A 22,988-nucleotide genomic window follows, 5' to 3' on the forward strand; every position below is an offset into this window, starting at 1 on the left:
GTCATTTTCTCATCACTGGGCCAGCTGATCTCTCTCTGTTGATGTTATTGTTAAGTGCCGTCGAGTCACAGGCGACTCATAGCGACCCTATGAAGGAGGGCATATAGGCATAAATTATGAAAAACAGGCTTATCTACCAAGAAATAGAATGGGATAGACAGAAGTAAACTAAAATGATATAATCAGCATGAAGGGTTTATAATAATTTGAAAATCACTGTCATGATTGAAAAAATAGATAGGGTGAATGAAACTTTTAAAGTAGCTTGAGGAAACCTTAAAAACTTTAGTTTAATCTCTTAGTAAATGTTAACCTAGCACACAGTGAGTGGCAGCAACTTAAACTTTGACTCCTACACTTCTCATACCATACTAACATTCTCAGTGATTATATTTTAAAGGAAATTATAATTTCAGAATTAATGTTCTGTACATAACTAAGGTTACTTTAACAAGGTTATAAACAAATCAGTTTTTGGTAAAACACCTACATTTGTGTCTTGAAACTAGTAATATTCTAGACGCTATTAACTAAAAAGTATATTTAAAGCTATCATATATCTTAAACGGAGCACTGATGGCCTGATGGATAGGGAGTTGTGCTGCCATCTCATTGGTGAGTGGTTTCAATCCACTAGCTCCTCTTGGGAAGATCCGCGAGTAGTCTCCCTTGTGATTTACCAGGGAGAGGGAGACAGAAACACATAACAACCCTATGTGAGCCAGCTTCCACCTTTCCTTCTTACCTTGCATTACTGTCATTTTCTCTGTATCGTGGACACAGTTGCCTTCTGCCAGTTTTTCAAACTCAGTGGAGTCTTTTTGGAGGGTATTTGCAAAAACAGCTTTCTCTGCTGAGAATTCTTTGGTCTTTATTGTAAAGTGATAGATCGTTTCTTGTCATTGTGAACTAGGCTAAAAGATATCTTTAGTGAAATTTTCATTGAACATCCAAACTTAATTTATCATGCAGTGACTTAATTTTAGTTCATGAAACAACATATAAGCCAGAGCCTATGGTGATGAAGGAAGAAGTTCAGGCTGCTTTGAAAGAAATAGCAAAAAATAAGGCCCGGAATAGATGGTATACCAATTGACATTTTTCAACTAACAGATGCTGCCCTGGATGTGCTCTCCAAGTTGTGCCAAGAAATCTGGAGAACAACCACTTTGCCAACTGACTGGAAGAGATCGATATTTATTCCCATTCCAAAGAAGGGTGACCCAACAGAGTGTGGAAACTATAGAATGATATCAATTTCACATGCAAGCAAGATTCTACTGAAGATTATCCAAAAACGACTGGAACAGTACATCAGCAGAGAACTGCCAGAAGTCCAGGCTGGGTTTAGAAGGGGTCATGGTACTAGGGATATCGTAGCTGATGTTAGATGAATCTTAGCTGAAAGCAGAGAATACCAGAAGAATGTCTATCTGTGTTTCATTGACTATGCAAAGGCATTTGACTGCGTGGATCATAACAAACTGTGGCTGACTCTGAGAAGAATGGGAATCCCAGAACACTTGATCATTCTAATGCGAACCCTATTCTTGGACCAAGAGGCAGTCGTCAGAACAGAGCATGGAAACACTGCATGGTTCAAAATTGGGGATGGTGTATGCCAGGGATGTGTCCTATCTCCATAGCTTTTCAACCTGTATGCAGAACAGATTATCTGAGAGGCTGGGCTGTATGAGGAGAAGTGTGGCATCAGGATTGGTGGAAGATCTATTAACAATCTGCATCATGCAGATGACACAGCCCTGCTTGCTGAAACTGAGGAGGACCTGAAATGCTTGCTAGAGAGGGTCAAGGACTGTAGCCTTCAGTATGGATGAAGCTCAATGTCAAGAAGACAAAGATTCTCACCACTGGACCAATTGGCAGTATCAGGATGGGTGGTGAAGAGATTGAGATTGTTAACAACTTTAGTCTGCTTGGCTCCACGGTTAACATCTTGGCACCAGTATCCTGGAAATCAAAATACGTATTGCGTTGGGAAAGTCTGCTGTTAACGACCTCTCAAGGGTACTGAAGAGCAGTGGTGTCACTCTGGAGACTAAGGTGTGTCTGATACAGGCTGTGGTCTTTGCAGTCACTTTTTATGCATAAGAGAGTTGGACAATGACTAAGGAGGATAGAAGGAGAATTGATGCCTTTGAGCTATGGTGCTGGAGAAGAGTATTGAATGTACCCTGGACTGCCAAGTAAAGAAAGATTCATCCTGGAGAGGGTTAAACCAAGCTGCTCCTTTGAGGAAAGGATTCTGAGGCTTCGTCTGACGTACTTTGGACATGTTGTAAGGAGGGAAAAGTCCTTGGAGAGGGACATCATGCTTGGGAGGGTGGAGGGATGGCATAGAAGGGGAAGACCCTCTATGAGGTGAATTGATTCAGTGGCTGGGGTAATCGGGATGGGTGTGTCAGAGGCAGTGACACTGGCACAGGACAGAGCAGGGTTTAGGGCTGTTGTACATAGGGTCCCTGTGAGTTGCAAGCGACTCTATGGTACTTAACAACAACAATAACATAGCTTTTTTCCCCCTAGTATTTTTTAGTTGTGTAATAATTTGCTTGTTTATTGCCTGTGTTTTGCCACCAGAATGTATGTTTCATGAGAATAGGGATCTTATTTTTATTTTTAAATGTGCTATTCCCAGCACTTAGAATATTGCCGACTGTGTTTTAGGGTCTTAGTGAAGATTCAGGGGATCTCTGGTGGCTGACTCTATAGGGACTTAGGCTGCTTGCCTAAAAGCTCAACCTCTTTTGTGGTATGAAGCTTCCAGGGATTCTGTGAGAGACAGATGGATCATCATCTTCCATGCCATTTACATCTCCTGGAAAGCTGCTGGAGGGTCAGCTATGAGTTAATTTCAATTCACAATTAATTTGAGTGTCTGTTTAATGAAGATTCAGGGATCGTTGGTCACAACGTGGTTAAGATGCTTATCTGTAAACTGAAAGGTCTACAGTTCAAACTGACCAGCTGCTCCATGAGAGAAAGATGTGGCAGTGTACTTTTAGAAGTCTTTGCAGCTTTGTAAACCCTATATGGCTGTTTTGCTTAGTCCTTACAGAGTTGTTTTGAGTCAGAATTTACTTGATGGCAGTGGGTTTGGAAATAAACTTATCTGCTTGATATATAAGTGAAAATGTTTCTTAAGTGGTTTCTTGGTAAATAGAAAATGTAGATCACTATTTCATCATATCCTAGATCTTTGATCAGCTTGGGAGAGAGTGTTTGTTATATCCCATAGACCTGAAAACTTACGGTGGTTAGGGATTTATTTTTTTTTTTTCAAATACTGTTTTCTCTTTTTTTTAAGATACCTTGCTGAGCTTTCTTGTCTGGCTTTGATGAAATTCTTTTCAAAAACAATATGAGTACATTCTTCTTCATTTTTTGTTTCATTATAAAAATGTCCCAGATCATTTAATGAAAATAATAGTAAAATAGTGAGCTTATTCAGTATCATAATTAGATTATTTACATATATAAGTAATTTTGAGATTAAGGATTTAAAAAAAAAAATTATTGCTTGTAAGAGTAAATCTCCAGCTATCTCTGGCAAAAAGTTAAGAAGTATTACTTTAAATACCAGTCATTAAGTCTTATCCTAGGAATGTTGTTATTGGCAAGCTATCTGCTTCATACTCAGGGTCTGAAATGCTTTTAGGAATTTACTGTTTTAAACTAAAAAACCTCACCTCCATTCAATCATAACCAACCCATAGCTGACATTCCTTTGGATTTTCTGAGGTTTAGAAATAGCATGGGAGATTTCCTGTCTCTCTCCTGACAAGTGGCTGGTGGATTTGAATTGCCAGAGAGGTGCAAGCTTTAGGTTAACAGCATAACTCCCTACCAGCTGTACCATCAATGATAGGAGTGGAATCTCGGGAATGTTTGCAGTGACAGAGAAAAAGTTTTATGTTAGATTTAAGCAAACAGTTAGACACACTTTTGAATGCTGTATTAAAGATGAATATCTGTTATCTTTGACTGAGACTAACAGGTGAATTGTAGCTTCTCTTTCAAAATGGATTTTTTTTTTTTTTGCATTGGAAATGTAATTAGGAGCTTTAAAAAGATTAATTTCACAGGAATAAGTCTTTATGATTTGTTTGACATCTCTTTAGCACAAGTAATTTGCGTGTAATTATAAGCAGGTGAGAAGTTTAAGGAAAAAAGAATAATTTCATATATTTCATTTGTTTTGAGTATAATAAAATACAATGAGACACTTATTTAGACTATGCTTATTAACAAGAATTTTAGATGCTTTAAGCTGGAGAGAACATCTTGCCAAGGTCCTTCATTGAATAAATAGAACTTAAGTGGTGATTAAGCTCTTGTAAATTAAGTAACAAACCCATAGCGGATTCATCATGGTTGGTATAGAACTAGAATCTGAAATAAATACATAATAAAAATTGTAGATACTTACATTTCATTTTCTTTTATTCAGAGGTCTTCTTTATTTACATCTACTTTTTAATTGTTCTTAAGTTTATTCCTTTCAGGCTATTACAATCTTGTGATTGAACTACTTCAGTAAGTCTGTACTTTCAGCCTTGACTTCTTAGGCAGCTGCTTCATTTATTCACTGATTTTTGTCAAAAGCAAAACTGATTGCTGTTGTTCTCATTCATTTTTATCAAATTCTTATGATTTTCATAAGATAAACTTTTAAGAATTTAAAGAACTTAATTATGTTGAGTTACCTAAGTCAGTAACAAAAGACATTTTGATATAATACCACCATAGTAAAAAAACAGGAGGGAGCTCCATAGTGGCCTAGTGGGTAAGGAGTTATGCTACTAAAGGCAGGTAGTTTAAATCTACCAGCTGCTCGAAGAAGAAAAGTTATTTTCCTTTCCTTACCCCCAGGTGATTTACATCCTCTGAAAACCTGCTGGAGGGTCAGGTATGGATCTGTTCTGACTCAGTGACAACAACAAAAAAAAAAGAAGGAAAGATTTACACACAGAATCATTCTTGGATCTTTAACAGGGATGAGAAGGGAGGTAGAGAGGAACAAAAATTAATTGAGAAGTTGAGTAAAGAAAAGGCAATATACAGTGAAGGGTTGGTCATATGTTGTCATTATTTTCAGTAATCATTTATAATTACTGGTATAAAACAAAGTGTGTATGAATGATTAAAAAGTCACTATGATTTGTAACTTTCATTCAAATAGGAATCAGCAATTTATAGACATCAACACATAGCGATTTCTTGGTAGAAAGATTTTTAATTCTCTATTCAGTTATTTTAAGAGTGAAATGCTATTTGGATTTTCTATTTTCTTTTTGTTCTCTTTTGTCTGTTTTTTTCCTTCTTAGTGCTTTGACTCTGCCAAGTATGCTGCTCAGGTTTTTTAATAGACAGTACTTACACCTTTTTAAGATTACTTTTGTCATTGTGTGTTAGTAGTTTCCTTCCTGGTTGACTGTAAACCCCTTAATGGTACAGGAATTTCAGCCTTTTTATGCTATAGTGCCTGGTATGGTGTGATTAAAAACTAGTATAAATAGTACAGTCACTTTGATCCTATGTTAGGTCACAAAACAAACCTCTCAATAGATTAAAATACGTTAAATATGATAAAACTAAATGTTATGAATTTAGATATCAACAAGAACATTGAGGGAACAAAATAAAAGACATGACAACTAATCTTTTAACATTGCTGGATAATAAAAGAAATAAGATGAAATTAGGTTGCTTTTGAACCTTTTAAAAGAGAAATGAAAGTATAGTAACTTTCAATAACTGGTAGCATCTACAGTGATTGAACAAGTGGAATTTTACATTTTGATACATAAATATCCTCTAAAAATATCTTCACATATATAGCAGAAAGATATGTGTGTTCATGGTAGCACAGAGACATATGTCAAAGATACTGTGGTTTGGTTCCAGATAACCACAGTAAAGTAAGCCACATGCCTTGTTTTTATTTATCCAGGGAATATGAAAGTTAGGTTTATACTATACTATAGTCTGTTAAGTGTAATGACATAATGAAGAAGATTTGAAATCTTTTGAGAATTACCACAATATGGATATAATGACACTCAGAAGATTAGTATGATGCAGGATGGCCACAAACCTTTAATTTGTGAGAAATGCATTATGTGTGAAGCACAATAAAACAAGACATGTCAATCCAATTTACTGTCAGAAGGAGTATAGGTAAATACGTCATGGTATAGAGACTACTACATACTAAAGTGTAGCTATAATATAGTGTAGTATAGACTACTTCATAATGAAGTATATAGCGTTATGAATGAATCATACAATGTTGAAGAAACCAAGTTTTTTTTTTCTATAATTATATTTTATTAATTTTCATAAACATTTACAGAGATTTTGGGTTTCCATTCATTCATTGTTGCACAGAAACCAAGTTTTAAATTAAAAACTGCAAATGACTAATCTGTGGCATAAAAGTGAAGGTAAAAGGAGTAATGACAGAATGAATATGAGAGAAGTTTTGAGGGATTTGATAATGTTTGCTTCTGGGAATAATTAATCAGATTATATAAGTGTCCTAATTTTGTGGTAATTCTTTCAGCTATGTACTGTATACATTCTTATTATCTTCAAAAAAAGTAAAAATGAGTCTAAAGGGTTTTTTTTCAACTTTTAATTTCATGTTAAAATTTTCAATGGTCTGTTTTGGACTGGTACCATTTTTCTTTTTCCTTTTTTTCTTTCTTTTTTAATTTTTTTTTAATTTTTCTTAAAATGTAACAAGTACTTACACATTCACCAATGAACTCTTGCTGTCAGTCCTTCAAATTTTCTAAGAAATAAAATCTTACTAGTATGGTCAGGACTCTTGTTCCACTCTGTGGTAATCAATAATATAAATATAATAAATTTGTATTTGTCAGATTTATTCTTATTTTCCTTAGTCTTTGACATATTCTTAGGCTACCCCAGTAATCAGCTCAACATACTTCAGTGACAGAGAGATCAACAGGGTTATTTGTTTAACCTAATGAAAATTTTGTATATTCAGCCCATTGATAACCATCTGCTAATCATTTCACTTTTTCTTTACATTTTTGCCTTTTCTTTATCACATGGCTACTCCACTTCTAGGAATCTTATCTTTGTACTTGAAGTTTCTCCCCCCTAATTTTGGGTTTATTATGTTGGTATATTTCTTGATAATTTAATTTTCTTTGCATTCTTAAACACTATTTGCTTAAAGTCTATTTAAGGTATCTTGATGAATTCGGTAAGCTAATAGTTTGTTTAGAATATGGCTATTATATTTTTGTAATATATTTATTGGATTTGGGGTTTAAGTTTTCCATGACCTGCAGTCACTGAAATAGTGCTAGAATTTTTTTATCCTTAAAGGTTAGATAAAGTTCAGTTATTCACCCAGCTGGACCTAGTACTTTTTACTGTGCCCTTTGTTTTCTATCTTTATATATCCTAATTAATTGATTTAAGATACTCTGTTTTCATCCACATTATTTCTAAATTTGTTGTCTTATTAAGTGATTATTTTGGTTTTCAATTGTCAGAGCTGGTTTTAGTAGCCCTTGAAAATTCTTTTACATTCTCATTCTTCTTAGCTTTAACTTACTCAGATTTATAGGACTTAATGATTTTTCTGTCTTATGAAAGAACTAACTTTTAGATTTAGTCATCCTTTTGACTTTGATGACCTTTCATTTTCTCTTTTTCCATATCTACACTTGCTTTTTTTTTTCTTTTGTCATTCTGTGCTTACTTGATCTATACAAAATAGTGGTAAAGGAATAAAGCATTCTACTTAAACAACTAGTTAGAGATTTCAAGTTATCAGTTAATATATGTAGGTACAAATTGATTTCTGTCATGTACAGGGGGTTAACTAATAAGGATCACTAATTTTTCTCATCTCTGGATGAGATTTGAGCGGTGTACCTTTAGCATTGCAACACAGCTGCTATCAATAGGCCACAAGAACTCTGAAAAATCTGTGCTTATAGTGATGATAATCCTTACCTTGTCTAGTTGTTAGGAGGTTAAACGATACTATAAAGTACCCCAAGGAACACCTAGTTAACATTCCTGTTAAATTCTTTTTTAAACCCTACTTGTGCCATTGTTCATCAGTAAGCAAATTATTTCTATGCATGTGTTGAATGTTATGATAGATGATTGTGTCCAGGGAGGTGGTGGTACAGAGCACAGGATACTCATTGTTGAAGTCAGGAAAGCATTCCTAGATGATACCCTAGATAGAATTTTTGCTTTGAATTTTTCAAAGACAGAAGTTACAATTTACAGCTATTTCAAAAGAGAAATGATAAAAGAGCTTAATAACTGAAAAGTAGATGACATTGCTAGTAATCTCGATTTACTCGATTAAGGTTAAAGCAGAAATGAGCTTAATGTATTATTTGCAGAACTAGAAATAGAATCAAGATTTTCTGGCATTTTTGCTTTATTCAGTATATTATTCACCATTTATACATCAGTTAACGATTTTTTAAGAATAATGAACTTTACAGTAGAGACAGTTTTAAGATTGCAGTTAATTTTTTTCATAGTATTACTAAGTATAAACATCTGCTATTTGAAAGCATTGCTGAAGTATTTACCTTCTTAAAAATTAATCTAAAGTTTTTAAAAAAATCTGAACTGGCAGGTAAATATCAGTACGCTGTATCATTTGTTTAATATGTATTTATTTCCTAGTTGTTGTGTACCTTTGAGTTAGAACCGACCCAACACTAACACTCCAGAGGATTTTCAAAGGCAGTATATCACATGGGAGGAGATTGCTCATCTTTTGTAGAGCAGTTGGTGTATTTGAACCTCTTGCCTTTAAGACTGCAGTGCGCAATTTCTTACCAGTAGGTTACCAGAGCTCCCTATTTCCGTAGTGATTTCCTTTTTTATTTCCTACTGATGCTTAAATTAAGGACTTTATTATAGAATGCTTTTACATATAAATTCAGTTGATACTTTTATTATAGCTGTTTGGTGCCTTTGGAAGTCAAGTTGTAATTTGATGCAGAATTTTATAGTACTAGAAATGGTAATATAGTGACTGAGTGCTGACTTAAACGTTTACATGGTAAGATAAGTGTTCACGTTATTATAATGAATATACATAAAAGTAAATAGCTGGTTTTAAAATGTAAGAGAGCATCTTGGATTATTGTAAATCCCTGTTTCTTCGTGAAATGTATTTCTCCTTTTTCTTGTTAAAATTAATTGCTTGGTGTGAATACAGTAATTTTTATATAGTTGTAAGAAGAATCTTTAACATTTAAGCAGCTTCAAATTAATATATTGAACACTTTGCTTGTGTACTGTAGGATGCTGCTGGAAGTGCTTTGCTATAGGGAGAGTTATATGCTAAATGAGACTCATTATATTAAACTATTTTACTTGGGAATTTTAAATGTATATCAGAAATTGTTTAAAAGGCCAATGGTTATTACCTATCTAGTTTAAGAAATTTATGTTATGACTCCATTTGCAGTATGCTGCTCATTTGATGAGATTAGGGTGCTTTCAGGGTGGTATGGCCATAGACTATGGTTCTCATTTGAGAAATGGTATAAATGAGGATTCTCCTCAGAGACAAGGATGGTGAAACGTCATTTTCTATCTTTCGGCATGTTGTCAGAAGATAACCAGTCCTTGAAAAAGAAGCTATTCTGGGAAAAATAGAAGGTCAGTGAAAGAGAAGAAAACCCTCAGTAAAACAGATTGACAGAGTGCTACAGTGCACTTAAGGTGGCAGAGATTGTAAAGATGGCACAGGATAGGGAAAGCTTTTTTTGTTTTTTTTTTGTTGTTTTTGTTTGTTTGTTTATAGGGTTCCTGTGAGTTGTAGTCAATTCCATGGCACCTAACAGCAATATTTAATGCATAAAAAAGAAACTGGCTCTTAGAACCTCGGGTATTTAACATTTTTGTAAATGAATTTCTCTATAGAATGAGGAAAATACAGGAAGATTCTTCTAATAATTTTAGATATCACTCCTTAAAACAGTAATTTGATGAGAATATAAGTTTGGGGGAACATATAACTACATACAATTTGTTTAAATGTATTTCAGTAATTTTAATGTATTTAAATGTATTTCAGTTTTGTTGCAAGAGCTCACAGACCACTCAGTACCTTATTAGGAAAGTCAGAAGGCTCTAATTCAGGTTGGTAGCAGATAGAGTCACTCAGTCAGGACACTTTCTGAAATGTACTCACAGGCACCTCACCCTTGATCCTGTGGCTTTAGACCACTGATACAAAGCTCTTAGTCCTGCCAGTTTTGACTCTCACCCCCAGTCTTCCAACATGCTTAGGCAGAAAGGCTCTTAGCTCAGGTTCTAGTTGGAGTGGCAGTGCCAGGGACAGCTCACTCTCATGTCAAGTCTTTGGTTCTTTACTCTGACTAGGACAGCAGCTGTAGCTGCTGCAATAATCTCTGGTCCTGGTCCTGGAGGACACACTGCTTTTTTTGCTGGTGGCGAAATTGTCAAATGTTGCTGCTGAATCTACTCAATTTAATGGTGAGACTAACCAATCCCTGTGTGGATAGGCTAACACACTATATTCAAATGTTCCCAACAATCCATGCGGCAAAGTCAAACTGCCTACAAAATGACTAGAAACAAATATTGTGAACCATAAGCCCTTGACACAACATTATAGCTAATAACTCTCATTAAAAATGTGTTTTAAAGTAAGTAATCTCACAGTAAATCATTGTGTATTTTTATATGTTCTGAAAGGCTTGGTTTTGTAAAATTTGACTGGTGTATTGAAAGAACACTGTCAGGTTGTCAAATGGGGCTTCAATCCTTGCTCTGTTACTTAAAAGTTCATTTTTGAAGGGAGCTCTGGTGGCCTAGTGGCAAGAAGCTGCACTGCAAACCTGAAGGTTCATGGTTCGAATCTTCTAGGTACTCTGCTGGAGAGGGAAGTGCAGTCTCCTCACATGCTGGTCAGATCCAATTTGATGACACACAATGAGTTTAAAAAAAAAGTCATTTTTGACCAGCCTTTTTTCTTAGTATTTGAAAAAGTAAATGCAGTAGAGTTTATTGTTCTTTCAAATGCATGTCTTTTTTTTGTTGTTGTTGTGCCATAACTGTGAATTAGGCAGAGAAGATCTAATAAAAATTTTTAAACAAATGTTATGATCTTCTGAGTTACATCACAGCAGAAGGTCAAGATGTAGTTTTCAGTATGGATTGAAGCCCAACATCAAGAAAACAAATTCTCTCTATTGGGCCAATTGGCAGTGCTGTGATAGATGGAGAAGAGATTGAAGTTATTAACAGTTACAGCTTGCTTGGCTCCACAATCAACAGTCTTGGCACCAGCAGTGAAGAAATCAAAAGATAAATAGCACTGGAAAAATCTGCTGTCAGGGACCTCTTCTGCGTGCTAAAGAGCAAGGACATTGGTCTAGAGATTCTGGTGCACCTGATCCAGGTCACACTCTTCACAGTTAACTTGCTGTGCATCAGAGAGCTGGACAGTGACTAAGTATGACAGAAGAAGAATTGATGCCTTTTAGTTGTGGTGTTGGAGAGGAGTCTTGAACATACCATCAACTGCCAAGAAAATAACTAGGTCTGTTTTGGAGAGGATGAAAACAAATTTCTCCCTGGAGACTAGGATTTTGAAGCTCCATCTCACATACTTTGGCCATGTGGCCAGGAGGGATCAGTCCTTAGAGAAGGACATCATGCTTGGAAGGAAGAGGGACAGCACAAGAGAGGAAGACCCTGGATGAGATGGGTTGATACAGTAACTGGAGCACTGGGGGTAGGTGTGTTGGAATCTGTGAGACTGGCTTAAGATAGTGCAGGATTCAGAGCTGTTGTACATAGGGTCACTATGAGTGAAAGATGACTCAGTGACACATAACAACATTATTTTAGTATTTTAAGGGTAAACAGTTTGATAATTCATTAGGTATCAAGATTAGCATTATGAAAGTTTTGATGATGCTAAATTTAATTAAAACTTGTTTATTTAGGATATTCTTAAGTGTAAAGTTTTTGAGAACATAACTGAACTCTTTGGATTCTTGTTCTTTTCAGTAAGGGTACCACAATCAGTGGTGTGAAAGATTTAGCAAAAAGCTTGGGGAAAAAATAGAAATTAGTTCTCCCTGACCAAAGCACTTAGCTTAATAAATCATCATTTAAAAGATTAACCTTTAAATTTTATGTAAATATTGTTGTATACTATCGAGTTGGAACTGATTCCTAAGTGTTCCTTGGAGAGGCATTTCATGCTCAGAAAGGCAGAGTATCAGCAGAGGAGAGGATGACCCTCAACCAGATGGATTGACTTGACTGCCACAGTGGGCTCTAAGTGTGTCAGAAAGTGTGAAAATGGCACAGGATAGGACAAGATTCAGATCTGTTGTTCATAAGGTTACTCTGGGTTGTGCTCCACTTGACAGCACCCAACAGCAGCAGCAACATAGGTGATGGTCCAGCAGGTTTTCAAGAAAAAAGGAAATTTCAAGGGAGGATTTTGCCTATCTTTCTCCAGTGCAGCACCATGTGCATTTAAGCTGAGTGCCTTTGGGTTGTCAGGACTTCTTACCACTAAGCCATCAGTGCTCTTTTATGTCAATATAAAGAAAAATGTGATAAGATCTAGGAGCAAGGTTTTCATTGTTATCTAACATGTTTGATTTTTCAATACATTTAAGAAGATAAGACTATACCCTCTTGTTAGAAATTCTTAGTATCTGCTTACCATGATCATTTTCTGATGCTGCATGGATCCTTCTGGATATTAACATGGTTCTTGAGGGGGTTACTGTGTAGTGAAACAGAAACGAATTAAAAAGCACTCATAGGTTTCTCAAACCTAAGGTTAAACAAGCCAGAACTTTGGCAGTTTAGATGTCTGATTTAAACTCTTTAGATGTGTTAATTCTTTTCTGGTATTTTCGATAATTTATAAATAAATGCATTCCGGACCAAATAGAATACCTTTTTAAAAAAAAATTTTTTTTTCTAGCTTTATGTTGTTTAGGTGCCATTGCATACACTTATAGTGACCTTATGAACAACAGATCTGAAGTAGAGTGTGTCCTTTTTCTTTGCCCTGCCTTGAACCAAAGTTCTCTTAGTAGCTATCCTATTGGCTGAGCATACAGCTTGACAGTCAGTGCCCCCTAATTACTTAGCTCATCACATGGGGACAGAGTGCTACAGTGCATTTTACATACTTTATATCAAGGAAGCACACTTTACATATATATGATTGGTAGAGTTGCAGCATCTTTGTTCTTTGTTTCAAATCCCATAAAAGTTCTTTTCTTTTAGAATGCAACACTACATTATTATTTTACTAAAAATCCTGTTTGGTAGCTCATGTCATAAACCATACTCATGTCCATAGTTTACCCATCAACTCAAAAGATTTGATACTGTACCAGACAGTCCATTCCTAGTCACCCACCAACTCAAAGTAATTCATATTATACTAGGTCGTTGGCAGCAGAGCCAGTTGTGTGCTGTAAGTGGTTCGAATCTACCATTAGCTTTGATCCAGAAAGATGCTCAGTCCCCTCCAGTACTTACTTAAAGCATTGACAGTGTGGTAGAATTTAGCTGTGAGTTGGAAATTCACAGGATTTGTAGTGAGTTTCATTTTTGAGGCTATATAGAGGAGAAATTTAATTAGGTTAAGAGTATTAATGAAAACTTAGCCACTAAAGGTCTATGGAGCAGAGTTCTACTCTGAGGAGTTCTACCTTGACATTTGGGGATGAATTGTATTTAATTTGTGAAGAAGCCCACTACCCAACAATGATTAAAATCTTTTATATGAGTTTATTTGAAATGTAGATGTAAGTGATTGGTCAAAATTTTTTAAATTACGTGAGAGTTTTTAGTCTTCATCGATGCTTGAGTCCATAGTTTTCACATCCTTAAAAACTTCTCCTAACTTTTCCTCCCAGTTAATTTATTTTTATATTATCTTATGATATGATATCTGAATCGACTGCTTTATAGTTAATACATTATAGGAGTGTAGTATAGAATATAATTTACTGATGGATATATGTCCATTCACCTTGTAGTATTATAATTGAAAATATTCATCCATTTATGGGTTTATTTTCTAAATTGATTAATTTTTTAAAAGTAAACAAAGAGAAGTATTTTTCTAGAAATTTATGTGAATCAGTATTTTGTAGTAGAAAAATTTCCTTAGGACTAAGAAGACTGACTTGAAATCTTTGTTATTTAATAGTTGTTGTCTCCTGAATTTTTTAAATTTGAGTCTACATTTTATTATAAAATGGAGATAATAGTTTTTCTAATATTATGTGGGAGAATTTAATGTGAAATTTAGTAAATTGTTAAAATGATCTCAAGAGACAAGATGATAGTACTCTTTATAAAAAGTAGAAGTTAGATATAGAATGAGTTACTTTATGTGGATCCCATTTTTCCTTGAAATTTTATGAGTGATCCTAATTCTTTTGTATTATCTATAAAGTAATCAAAATATTGAAGTTACTCAGAACTTAAATTCCCAAGCATTATATATAGGCTAAATATAGCACATTTCTACAAGTATTACACAAGAAATGGTCCGTTGAGTTTCTGAGGCTGTAACTTATTATGGGAAGGGAAACCCCATTTTTTTTCTGTTAAAGTGCTAGTGAAGTTGAAATACTGGCCTTTGATTTGCAGCCCAACATGCAACACAATACACCACTACAGCATTATTTATTTTATAAAAGCATTTTGCCATGCATTTTCCCCAGTACTAAAAAAGTAATTACATAACCAGATGTGTGTGTGTGTGTGTGTGTGTGTGTGTGTGTTTTCTGTCAAGGTGGATCCAACCCGTAGCTGACCTTCTAATGGATTTTCAGAGGCAGTTAATGGCACAGGAGGAGACTGTCCATCCTTCTGTGGAGCAGCTGATGAATTCGAACCATGCACCTTAAAGATTTCAGTGCAGCTTCTTGCCACTAGGCCACAAGAGCTCTATAATCCTGCTGTTGTTGAGTTGCCTGCAACTCATGGTGACCCTGAGTACAGCAGCTCTGAACCCTGCTCTATCCTGAGCCAGCCTCATTGTCTCTGACACACCTACTCCCAGTACTCTAGTTACTGAGTCTGTCCCATCTGAGATCTTCCCCTCCTTCCAAGCATGATATCCCTCCCACAAGTGTGGGCCCCCCTTGCAACATGCCTAAGTATGTCAGACAAACCTTCAAAATTCTTGCCTTAAAAAAGTAGCCTGGTTTGATCCCAGCAAGGATGAATCACCAGTTTGTTCTCCTAGCATTCCAATATATAATCAATACTCTTCTCCAGCACCACAGCTCAAAGGCATCAACATCAAGAAAACAGATTCTTACCACTGGGCCAAAAGGCAGCATCATGATAGATGGTGAAGAGATTGAGATTATTAACAGCTTCAACTTGCTTGGTTCTGCAATCAGTACTCTTGGTACCAGTAGCTAGGAAATCAAAAGATGAATTGCATTGAGAAAATCAGCTGTTATAGACCTCTCCATAGTAGTGAAAAGCACTGATGTCAGTCTAGAGACTAAGGTGCACCTGATCCAGGCCGTGGTGTTTGCAATTACTTTTTGTGCCTCAGAGAACTGGACAATAACTAAGGATGATAGAAGAATTGATGCTATAATCACATAGTGTTCTGAAATTCATTATTCAGCAAACTTGAACAGTATCAGAGAAAGAAAATGTAAGTATGTTCTGCTAATACAGAGTGATAGCAAAGTACTAAAACTACACGCAGCTGAAGGGAGAAAATTTGTGGAACATCACAAAATAGTGCCCTCGGGTTTTGACTCTCCTGTAATCATAAAAGTAGATTTTATACTTGAAGAATATGGGAATAATGGATATGCATTGTAGAATGTATTATCGTTCATCAAATATTAGTCTTCTATACATTTGTGGACATCAGAAATAATACAAAGTTAATAGAGCAGTGCAGTGTGAAAAATACCAGTTTTAAAGCATTGAGATTGCCACTTAGTCTAATTAAACAGATTTCTGCCAATCCACCTACTGGGGGCATGCATAATGACAAGGAGTTCCAGTGAACTAACTGATAGGAAATTAGAAAGCCAAGCCAAAGGTGAGCAATGCTAATCCACCAGCTACTCACAGGAAAAGGATGGCCAGTCTCCCCCCATCCTATTTACAGCCTCTGAAAATGCATTGGAAGGTCAGTTGTGACTCGATTCTGACTTGATGGCAGTCGGGTTTCCTTTCTGAATTGATAACCTTGAGCATCTGTAATGTGCACTATATTATATTTACCTTGTTAAAGTAATTGGATTGGATCCTGAAACAAAGATAGGATTTGATTTGAACAGAACTTTAGGATATGATAAAGGTATAGCATAGGTTAGGACTTGGGGTTTTTTTGGGGGAGAGGGCTTAAGAAATCCTTTTGAGTGCAGCATGAAGCAAAAAGGATTTAGTTAAGTCCTAGAGTACTTTTAAAATAAAGTATATTTAGGAGATTCAGATTCATTCCTGGGTACAATAATAAGCTATTAATTAATTGTAATTAATAATATGATAAGAGCTATGCTTTTAGGGAGATAATGTTATTGTTAGGTGACATCAAGTCTCTTCTATCTCATTTTACCTTATTTACAGGTCAAAACATTGTCAGGTCCTTTGCAAAGTGAGTCTGTTGTTGCCTTCTATCAGTCTGTCTCATTTGAGTTTCATCTTCTTTCTCACTGACATTCTACTTTACCAAGTTTAAGATCTTTTTCGAGGGATTGCTTCATCTTGATTATATGCCCAAACTATGTGAGATGAAGTCTCACCATCCTTGCTTCCAAGAAACATTTCAGCTATCCTTTTTCTGAAACAAATATATTCATTCTTCTGGCAGTTTATAATGTCTTTATTCTCTAACAGTTGAATTGAAGGCATCCATTCTTTTTGTTCTTACTGTCCAGCTTTTTCACAGGAGTTTGTTCATAGCTACTCCCAACTATGCAACAGTTGAAACAAAACCTTACCTAGTCCTTTACCACCCTTATTTTTTTTAAATTTTATTATTTTTCTGTGTGTACCATTAAAACGGATCTGACTGGTATAGAAGTAAATTTTCCCTCCTTCTCCAGCAGAGCATCTGGTGGATTCGAATTATGCACCTCTGGGATTGCAGTGCAGCTTCTTGCCACTAGGCCACCAGAACGCCCTTAGTCCTGCATCATCCTTACAGTCTCTCCTGTGCCTAAACCCATTGTTGCAGTCACTGGTTGGTCCAACTCATTGAGGATCTTCCTATCTTTTACTGACCATCTATGTAATATGCTTCTCCAATGACTGACTCCTCATGACAGCATACCCACTATCTTTGCTTCTCCTGTGTGGGACATTTGATAATATCATGATTAGATGTCAGAGTCAGATGAACTTACATTCTTCATAGTTTGAGTCAGATAAACTTAACATTTTTAAAAAAAATTTTATTAATTTATATATAATGATTTATATATATCATGTTTTGTACATATACATTGCGTATTATACAATTATTGGTGTATATTACATTTTATATAATTCATTATCATTGCTGTATGTCTGTGTACTCTTTCTTTTAAAGCCCCCATTACACATTTCCCCTTACACCACCCCCTCTCCACTCTCTAAATATTTGCTATTCCTGTGATTTTTTTCCCTCTCCCCCTTTGGTTACCTTCTCCCCTTTATCTTTTGAATAGTTATACATATCTTTCTCAGTTATTTTCCTGGTTCCACAATAGTGGCCTTTTGCAGTATTCCTTGAAGTGACATTTTTTGTTTTAACTATTTAAAGAGGTCTTTCATGGTCAATTTTCCATGCAGATTTGATTTTTTTTTAAAGTATGTTGATTGTAGAGCAAAGTAAAATGAATAAAATCCATGACATGGATATGACCACAGTAAAAGAACCTGAGAGGCATGATACGATAGTTGTTGTTATGTGCCGTTGAGTCACTTGAGACTCATGATGACCCTCTGTACAACAGCCCTAAACCCTGCTCGGGTGACTACAGATGATTTAAACACTGTTTTTTCTAATCTTAGAATGTTATTTGAAGTCTTTGACAAAGTTCTTGTTCTTTTATTTGAGAAATTGAGAAATTAATGCTGTAAAATAAAAAAAAATGATGATTGCTACTTAATATCTTATTTGGTAAAGCTTTAGTATTGAGTTCTTTTAAATAACACAGTATTTTGTTTTTTATAACTTGATTAGTTTTTTCAAAAGATTATATTTATATACATCCTTGACACAGTTATTTTTGAGCATTCTGTAGATTGATTTTTTGTCATTTCAGGTTTATAGAGGAAAACTGGAAGGGAGGTTATAATCTCTAATATTTCCTTTTTGTTTAATTAATTTTTTCTTTGGCTTAGTTCTAAATGAGTTTTTTCAAATTTGTTTTTAAATACTTTTTTGCTTATGTATTTCTCAGGATTTTTTTTTAAAATAAAAGTCTGTAGTGTCTGTACTTGTTGATAGAATAGTCAGTGAAAATTATTAATGTACCTTTTTAAATTTGGGAATAAATTTTGAGAGATGACTTTTGCTTCTAAATAGCTAACTTTGCTAGTATATTTTCAGTGTTATGTCACTCAGAAGTATATATGTAGTGGTTTATTGAAAATATTAATGTGAACTATGACTCGATTGAACTAACGCTATTTATATTGTCTTTGAACAGTTGGAATGGATAATGGAAAAGAAATGATTGAAAGTGGGGCTGCATTTCTCTTCAAAACATTTTACTTGAAGAACTATGTTGGTCACAAGGAAACAAAGACAATCAAACAGATGTTTGGTCCTTTCCCATCATCGTCTGCTACTGCCGCTTGTAACGCCACTAGTCGAATTACTTCTTATTTTAGTGATGACAGCCTTACAGCTCTTCTCCAGATGACAGAAGAGGAAAATGGTAATAAAGATTTATTTGGTAAAAATATAACATTTTCATTTGATATGCATGATTTGGACCACTTTGAAGAACTGCCAGTAAATGGTGATTCCGAGAAAATAATAAGTCTCGATTACCAGAAATTTCTGAATGAACGTTTTCAGGAGCATGATACCCCAGAAGTCAAGCCTGTGGAAAAAACAAATGGCTCCTTTTTGTGGTGTGAAGTTGAGAAGTACTTAAATGCAACTTTAAAGGGAATGACTGAAGCACCAAGAACAGAAGATCTTTGCTGCACTTTATATGATATGCTTGCCTCTGTTAAAAGTGGCGATGAACTGCAGAATGAGGTATAGTTGAAAATATTGTTTTATTTTAATTAAATAGTTACTTAAGCATGGATTATTAGCAAAGAAAGTCCTCTTTTAGTATCTAAAAAGAATTTGTCCTAGTAGTAAATAATAGGGAACTCTGGTGGCATAGTGGTAAGGAGCTCACTGCTAAGCCAAAGACAGGCAGTTTGAATCCACCCTGGGAGAAGCATGGGCAGGCTCTTACTGTGTGATTTACAGTCTCTGAAAACCTGCAGAAGGGTCAGCTTTAAGTCAGTTCTGACCTGACAGCACTTAATGACAACAACAATTGTTGGTGCACCGGTAAGAAGTTGTGTTGCCAGCCCAAAATTATGCGTTTTGAATCCACCACCTGCTGTGCAGAAGAATGATGGACATTCTCCTCCTGTTTGATTTACAGTCTCTGAAAACACACTGACGGGTTAGCGAGTTCTAACTATAACATTACAACATTATAACAACAGTAGTATACATGAACAGATGTAATATGTTTCCTTTGTCTAAGAATTGATAACAGTGCAGTAAATTCCAAAGTTTTAGAAAATGTATTTTACTTGAGCATGTTTTTGTATACTGTAGAGTCAGAACTGACCCATAAGTGACCTTCCAGCAGGTTTTCAGAGACAGTTGATCTCATGGGAGGAGACTGCCCATCCTTCTCCCATGGAACAGCATAGTTTCTTACCACTAGGCCACCATGCTTTTAAATACAACTGAAAAAGTTTATTTGTTTGGAATAATAAGCACTCAAGAATAAATAGACTAACCAAACAACTGCATTATTAGGTATTTAAATAACTTATTAAAAATGACATTATAATTATTTTTTTACATAAGGTGTATTGTAACATGAAGTGTTTATCTTGAAGATTGAATTTTTATGTTCAATCACTCATTGATTGATTTGGAGTTGCTCCAACATGAAGTGACCCTCCACTGGTGTAAATCAAAGCAGGACACTGCTCAGCTTTATTCCAGGGTGTCACTGATGGATTTAAATCGCCGGAAGAGAGCAGCCTCTGGAACAGTGCAGCTCACTATGAGCTGTGCTACCAGAATTCCCTTTGCCTTCAATACTGACATAGATTCCTTTCTTGGTAAACATTTAACATTTTATCAACCAAATTATATTGCTGGGCATATCTGATGAAAGATTAGAGAAATGGCATAGTATGAAGGACAAAAATTTTTAAGCTAGAGAGTTGTTGCCCCTTAATGGTGTGACTTTAAATAAGTGAACTGCTATATTGGCTTTATTGATGGTCCTATCTCAAGGAGATAGTAAGCACTAGGCCAAAAAGGTGTGCCACACATGAATACCCATTATGTATAGCTCTCTTTTTTGTTAAATTATAGAAATTAAGAATTTTAAAATCACATGGAGTACCAGGAATAAAATATTAGCTTTTTATTCTTTTTAAAAAAAGTCATTGATATATAGTTAAATTTATATTAGAAGACTAAACTCATTGTAATGATAAATATTATATTGATTACTTTCAGAGAAGTGTCATATTGTTAATTTTTATTAGAATCAGTCACTTTAAAGTTGAATGTTTTATATTTACCTTTTTTTATATCAGACAGGGTATCTATCTTTAACTGCTGTTATCTAACATTATGAAAATAATATTAAAAATTGTGATTTTTTGAAGAAAAACTTATTCTTTGCTTATCTTAATTGAACATGTAACAATTTCCCTGCTTTTGTTATTGTAGACTTTAATTTAGAACTATCCTTTTTCATTTTAGAATATGTGGAGGAAAGTTTACATTTCATAGTTATTCACCACAGGTTTTTAAAAGGAATAACTAAATCTGATATTGAAAGGACACTACATACTAATTCTCAGGATTTTTCATAATTTATTTCATTTCATAGAAGTGAATGAATGTATTTATCCATTCATGATATATGGGCAGTCTCTTCCCCCGTGATTAATTGCTTCTGAAAATCCATCCGAGGGTCAGCTATGTGTTGATTCTTACTCTGTGGTATGTTGTCCAACAAGAGTGTGTCTTATACAGCGCTCTGGTGGACTAGTAGTAAGAAACTGCACTACAATCCCCAAAGCATGCAATTCAAATCCACTAGCTGCTCCAGGAGAATGATGAGTAATCTCCTCCTGTGTGATTTGCTGCCTCTGAAAACCCACTGGAGGGTCAGCTATGTGTTAGTTCCAACTTGATGGTACACAACAGCAACAGAACAACAGCATGCACTTGGTATTGGGTAGAAAAAAGGAAAGAGATAACAGCCTTGCTTACATGATACTGGTTTTTGGCCAGAATAACCATGCCAACAAGTAATTTTATTCAAATATCATAGGTAGTAGTCTGTATACAGTGAAATGGATAAAATAATTAGATTCTGAAGCCCTGGTACCTTGGTGTTATCAGGGGGTTGTGCTCCTAACTGAAAGCCTGCTTTGACAGGTGATTGCTTTCTCTGCTGGGCTGGCCCATTAGAATCTCTCTTCAGCTTCCCTTTAGATCCTCAACTTAGCCCAAATTTTAACCATTGTATCTAGCAGCTTTCAGCTCCCACTTGCCTAGAAGTAAGTGTCAGACTTTGGACCTTTCTGCTAGCAGGGTTGTCAGTTTTAGTTTATTTGCCTAGCTTTTACTGTCACTCTCAGCTATGGCAGTCTGCTTCTGTAAAGGTTTGCAGCCTTGGAAAACCTCGAGTGAAATCCACTTTGTGCAGTAGAGTCACTGTGACTCACTGCATAGCAGTGAGTTTTGCTTTTTATTACTTGTTACTGTTAATTGAAATGACTTCATGTTGTTACTGTGAGGTGCCATTCACAAGACAGTAACTCACAGTTACCCTGTGTGAATAACTGAACTTAACTTTAACCTATCTTGCATTCTCATTATCTCTGATATATTCTGAGCTCATTGATAAAATCAATGTGTCAAACTAATTTTTTTTGGAGGTTCTACTTCTTTTTCACTAGTCTTCCACCTTTCTGAGCATGATATCTTTTCCCAAGGATTGACATCTTCCAACAACATGCCCAAAGTATGTAAGGCAGAGTTTAAACATCCTTTGGTTTCACTTTCTCCAAGACATTGTTTTGGCAGTCCATGGATAGTAATCTTCTCCAACACCACAGCTTAATGACATCTGTTCTTCCTTTGTGTCATACTTATTATTCATTATCCAATTTTCAGGTGGATAGGAAGTAACTGAAAAGATCAAGGCACATTGTAGTCTTTAAACTGGCATTATTTCTCAGGCACTTCAGAAAGGTCCTTGATAGCACATTTTGCCTGTGTAATATGTCTTTTGATCTCTTGAACACTGGTAACCAAGGATATTGATTACGGATCTAAGTAGGATGAAATCATTGATCATTTCATTCTCCATCTTCAGTGTTGTTGCTTTTTGTTTTAATGGTGAAGATTTCTGTTTCTTGATTTTGAGATGTTATCATATTGAATATTGAGTCTTTGATCTACAGCAGATGTCCCAAGTCCTCGTCTCTCTTCAGCAAGCAAAGTTGTATCTGCATAACTAGGTTGTTGATGAGTCTTCCTCCAATCCTGATGCCACATTCTTTTTCATAGAGTCCAGCTTCTCAATTGGTTTTCTCAGCATACAGATTGAATAGGTATGGAGAAAGGTTTTATCTCTGATGCACATTTTTTTTTAAATGTAAACCATGAAGCCACAGTTTGTTATGAT

The 22,988-nt window shown here is 35.3% G+C and overlaps 1 protein-coding gene across 1 annotated transcript in view; it reads left to right on the top strand.

Annotated features, from left to right (window-relative positions):
• Nucleotides 1-22,988, top strand: part of ASCC3 (activating signal cointegrator 1 complex subunit 3) — a 451,184-nt gene that overhangs the window by 4,725 nt on the left and 423,471 nt on the right. The window contains exon 3 of the mRNA XM_006881191.1: nucleotides 18,735-19,294. Coding sequence (XP_006881253.1) covers nucleotides 18,735-19,294 — 560 coding nt within the window. The remainder of the gene's footprint in view (nucleotides 1-18,734; nucleotides 19,295-22,988) is intronic.

Source organism: Elephantulus edwardii, unplaced genomic scaffold (assembly GCF_000299155.1).
Source record: "Elephantulus edwardii isolate Elephantulus edwardi_28Jun2011 unplaced genomic scaffold, EleEdw1.0 scaffold00013, whole genome shotgun sequence".
NCBI classification, from domain to species: Eukaryota; Metazoa; Chordata; class Mammalia; order Macroscelidea; family Macroscelididae; genus Elephantulus; species Elephantulus edwardii.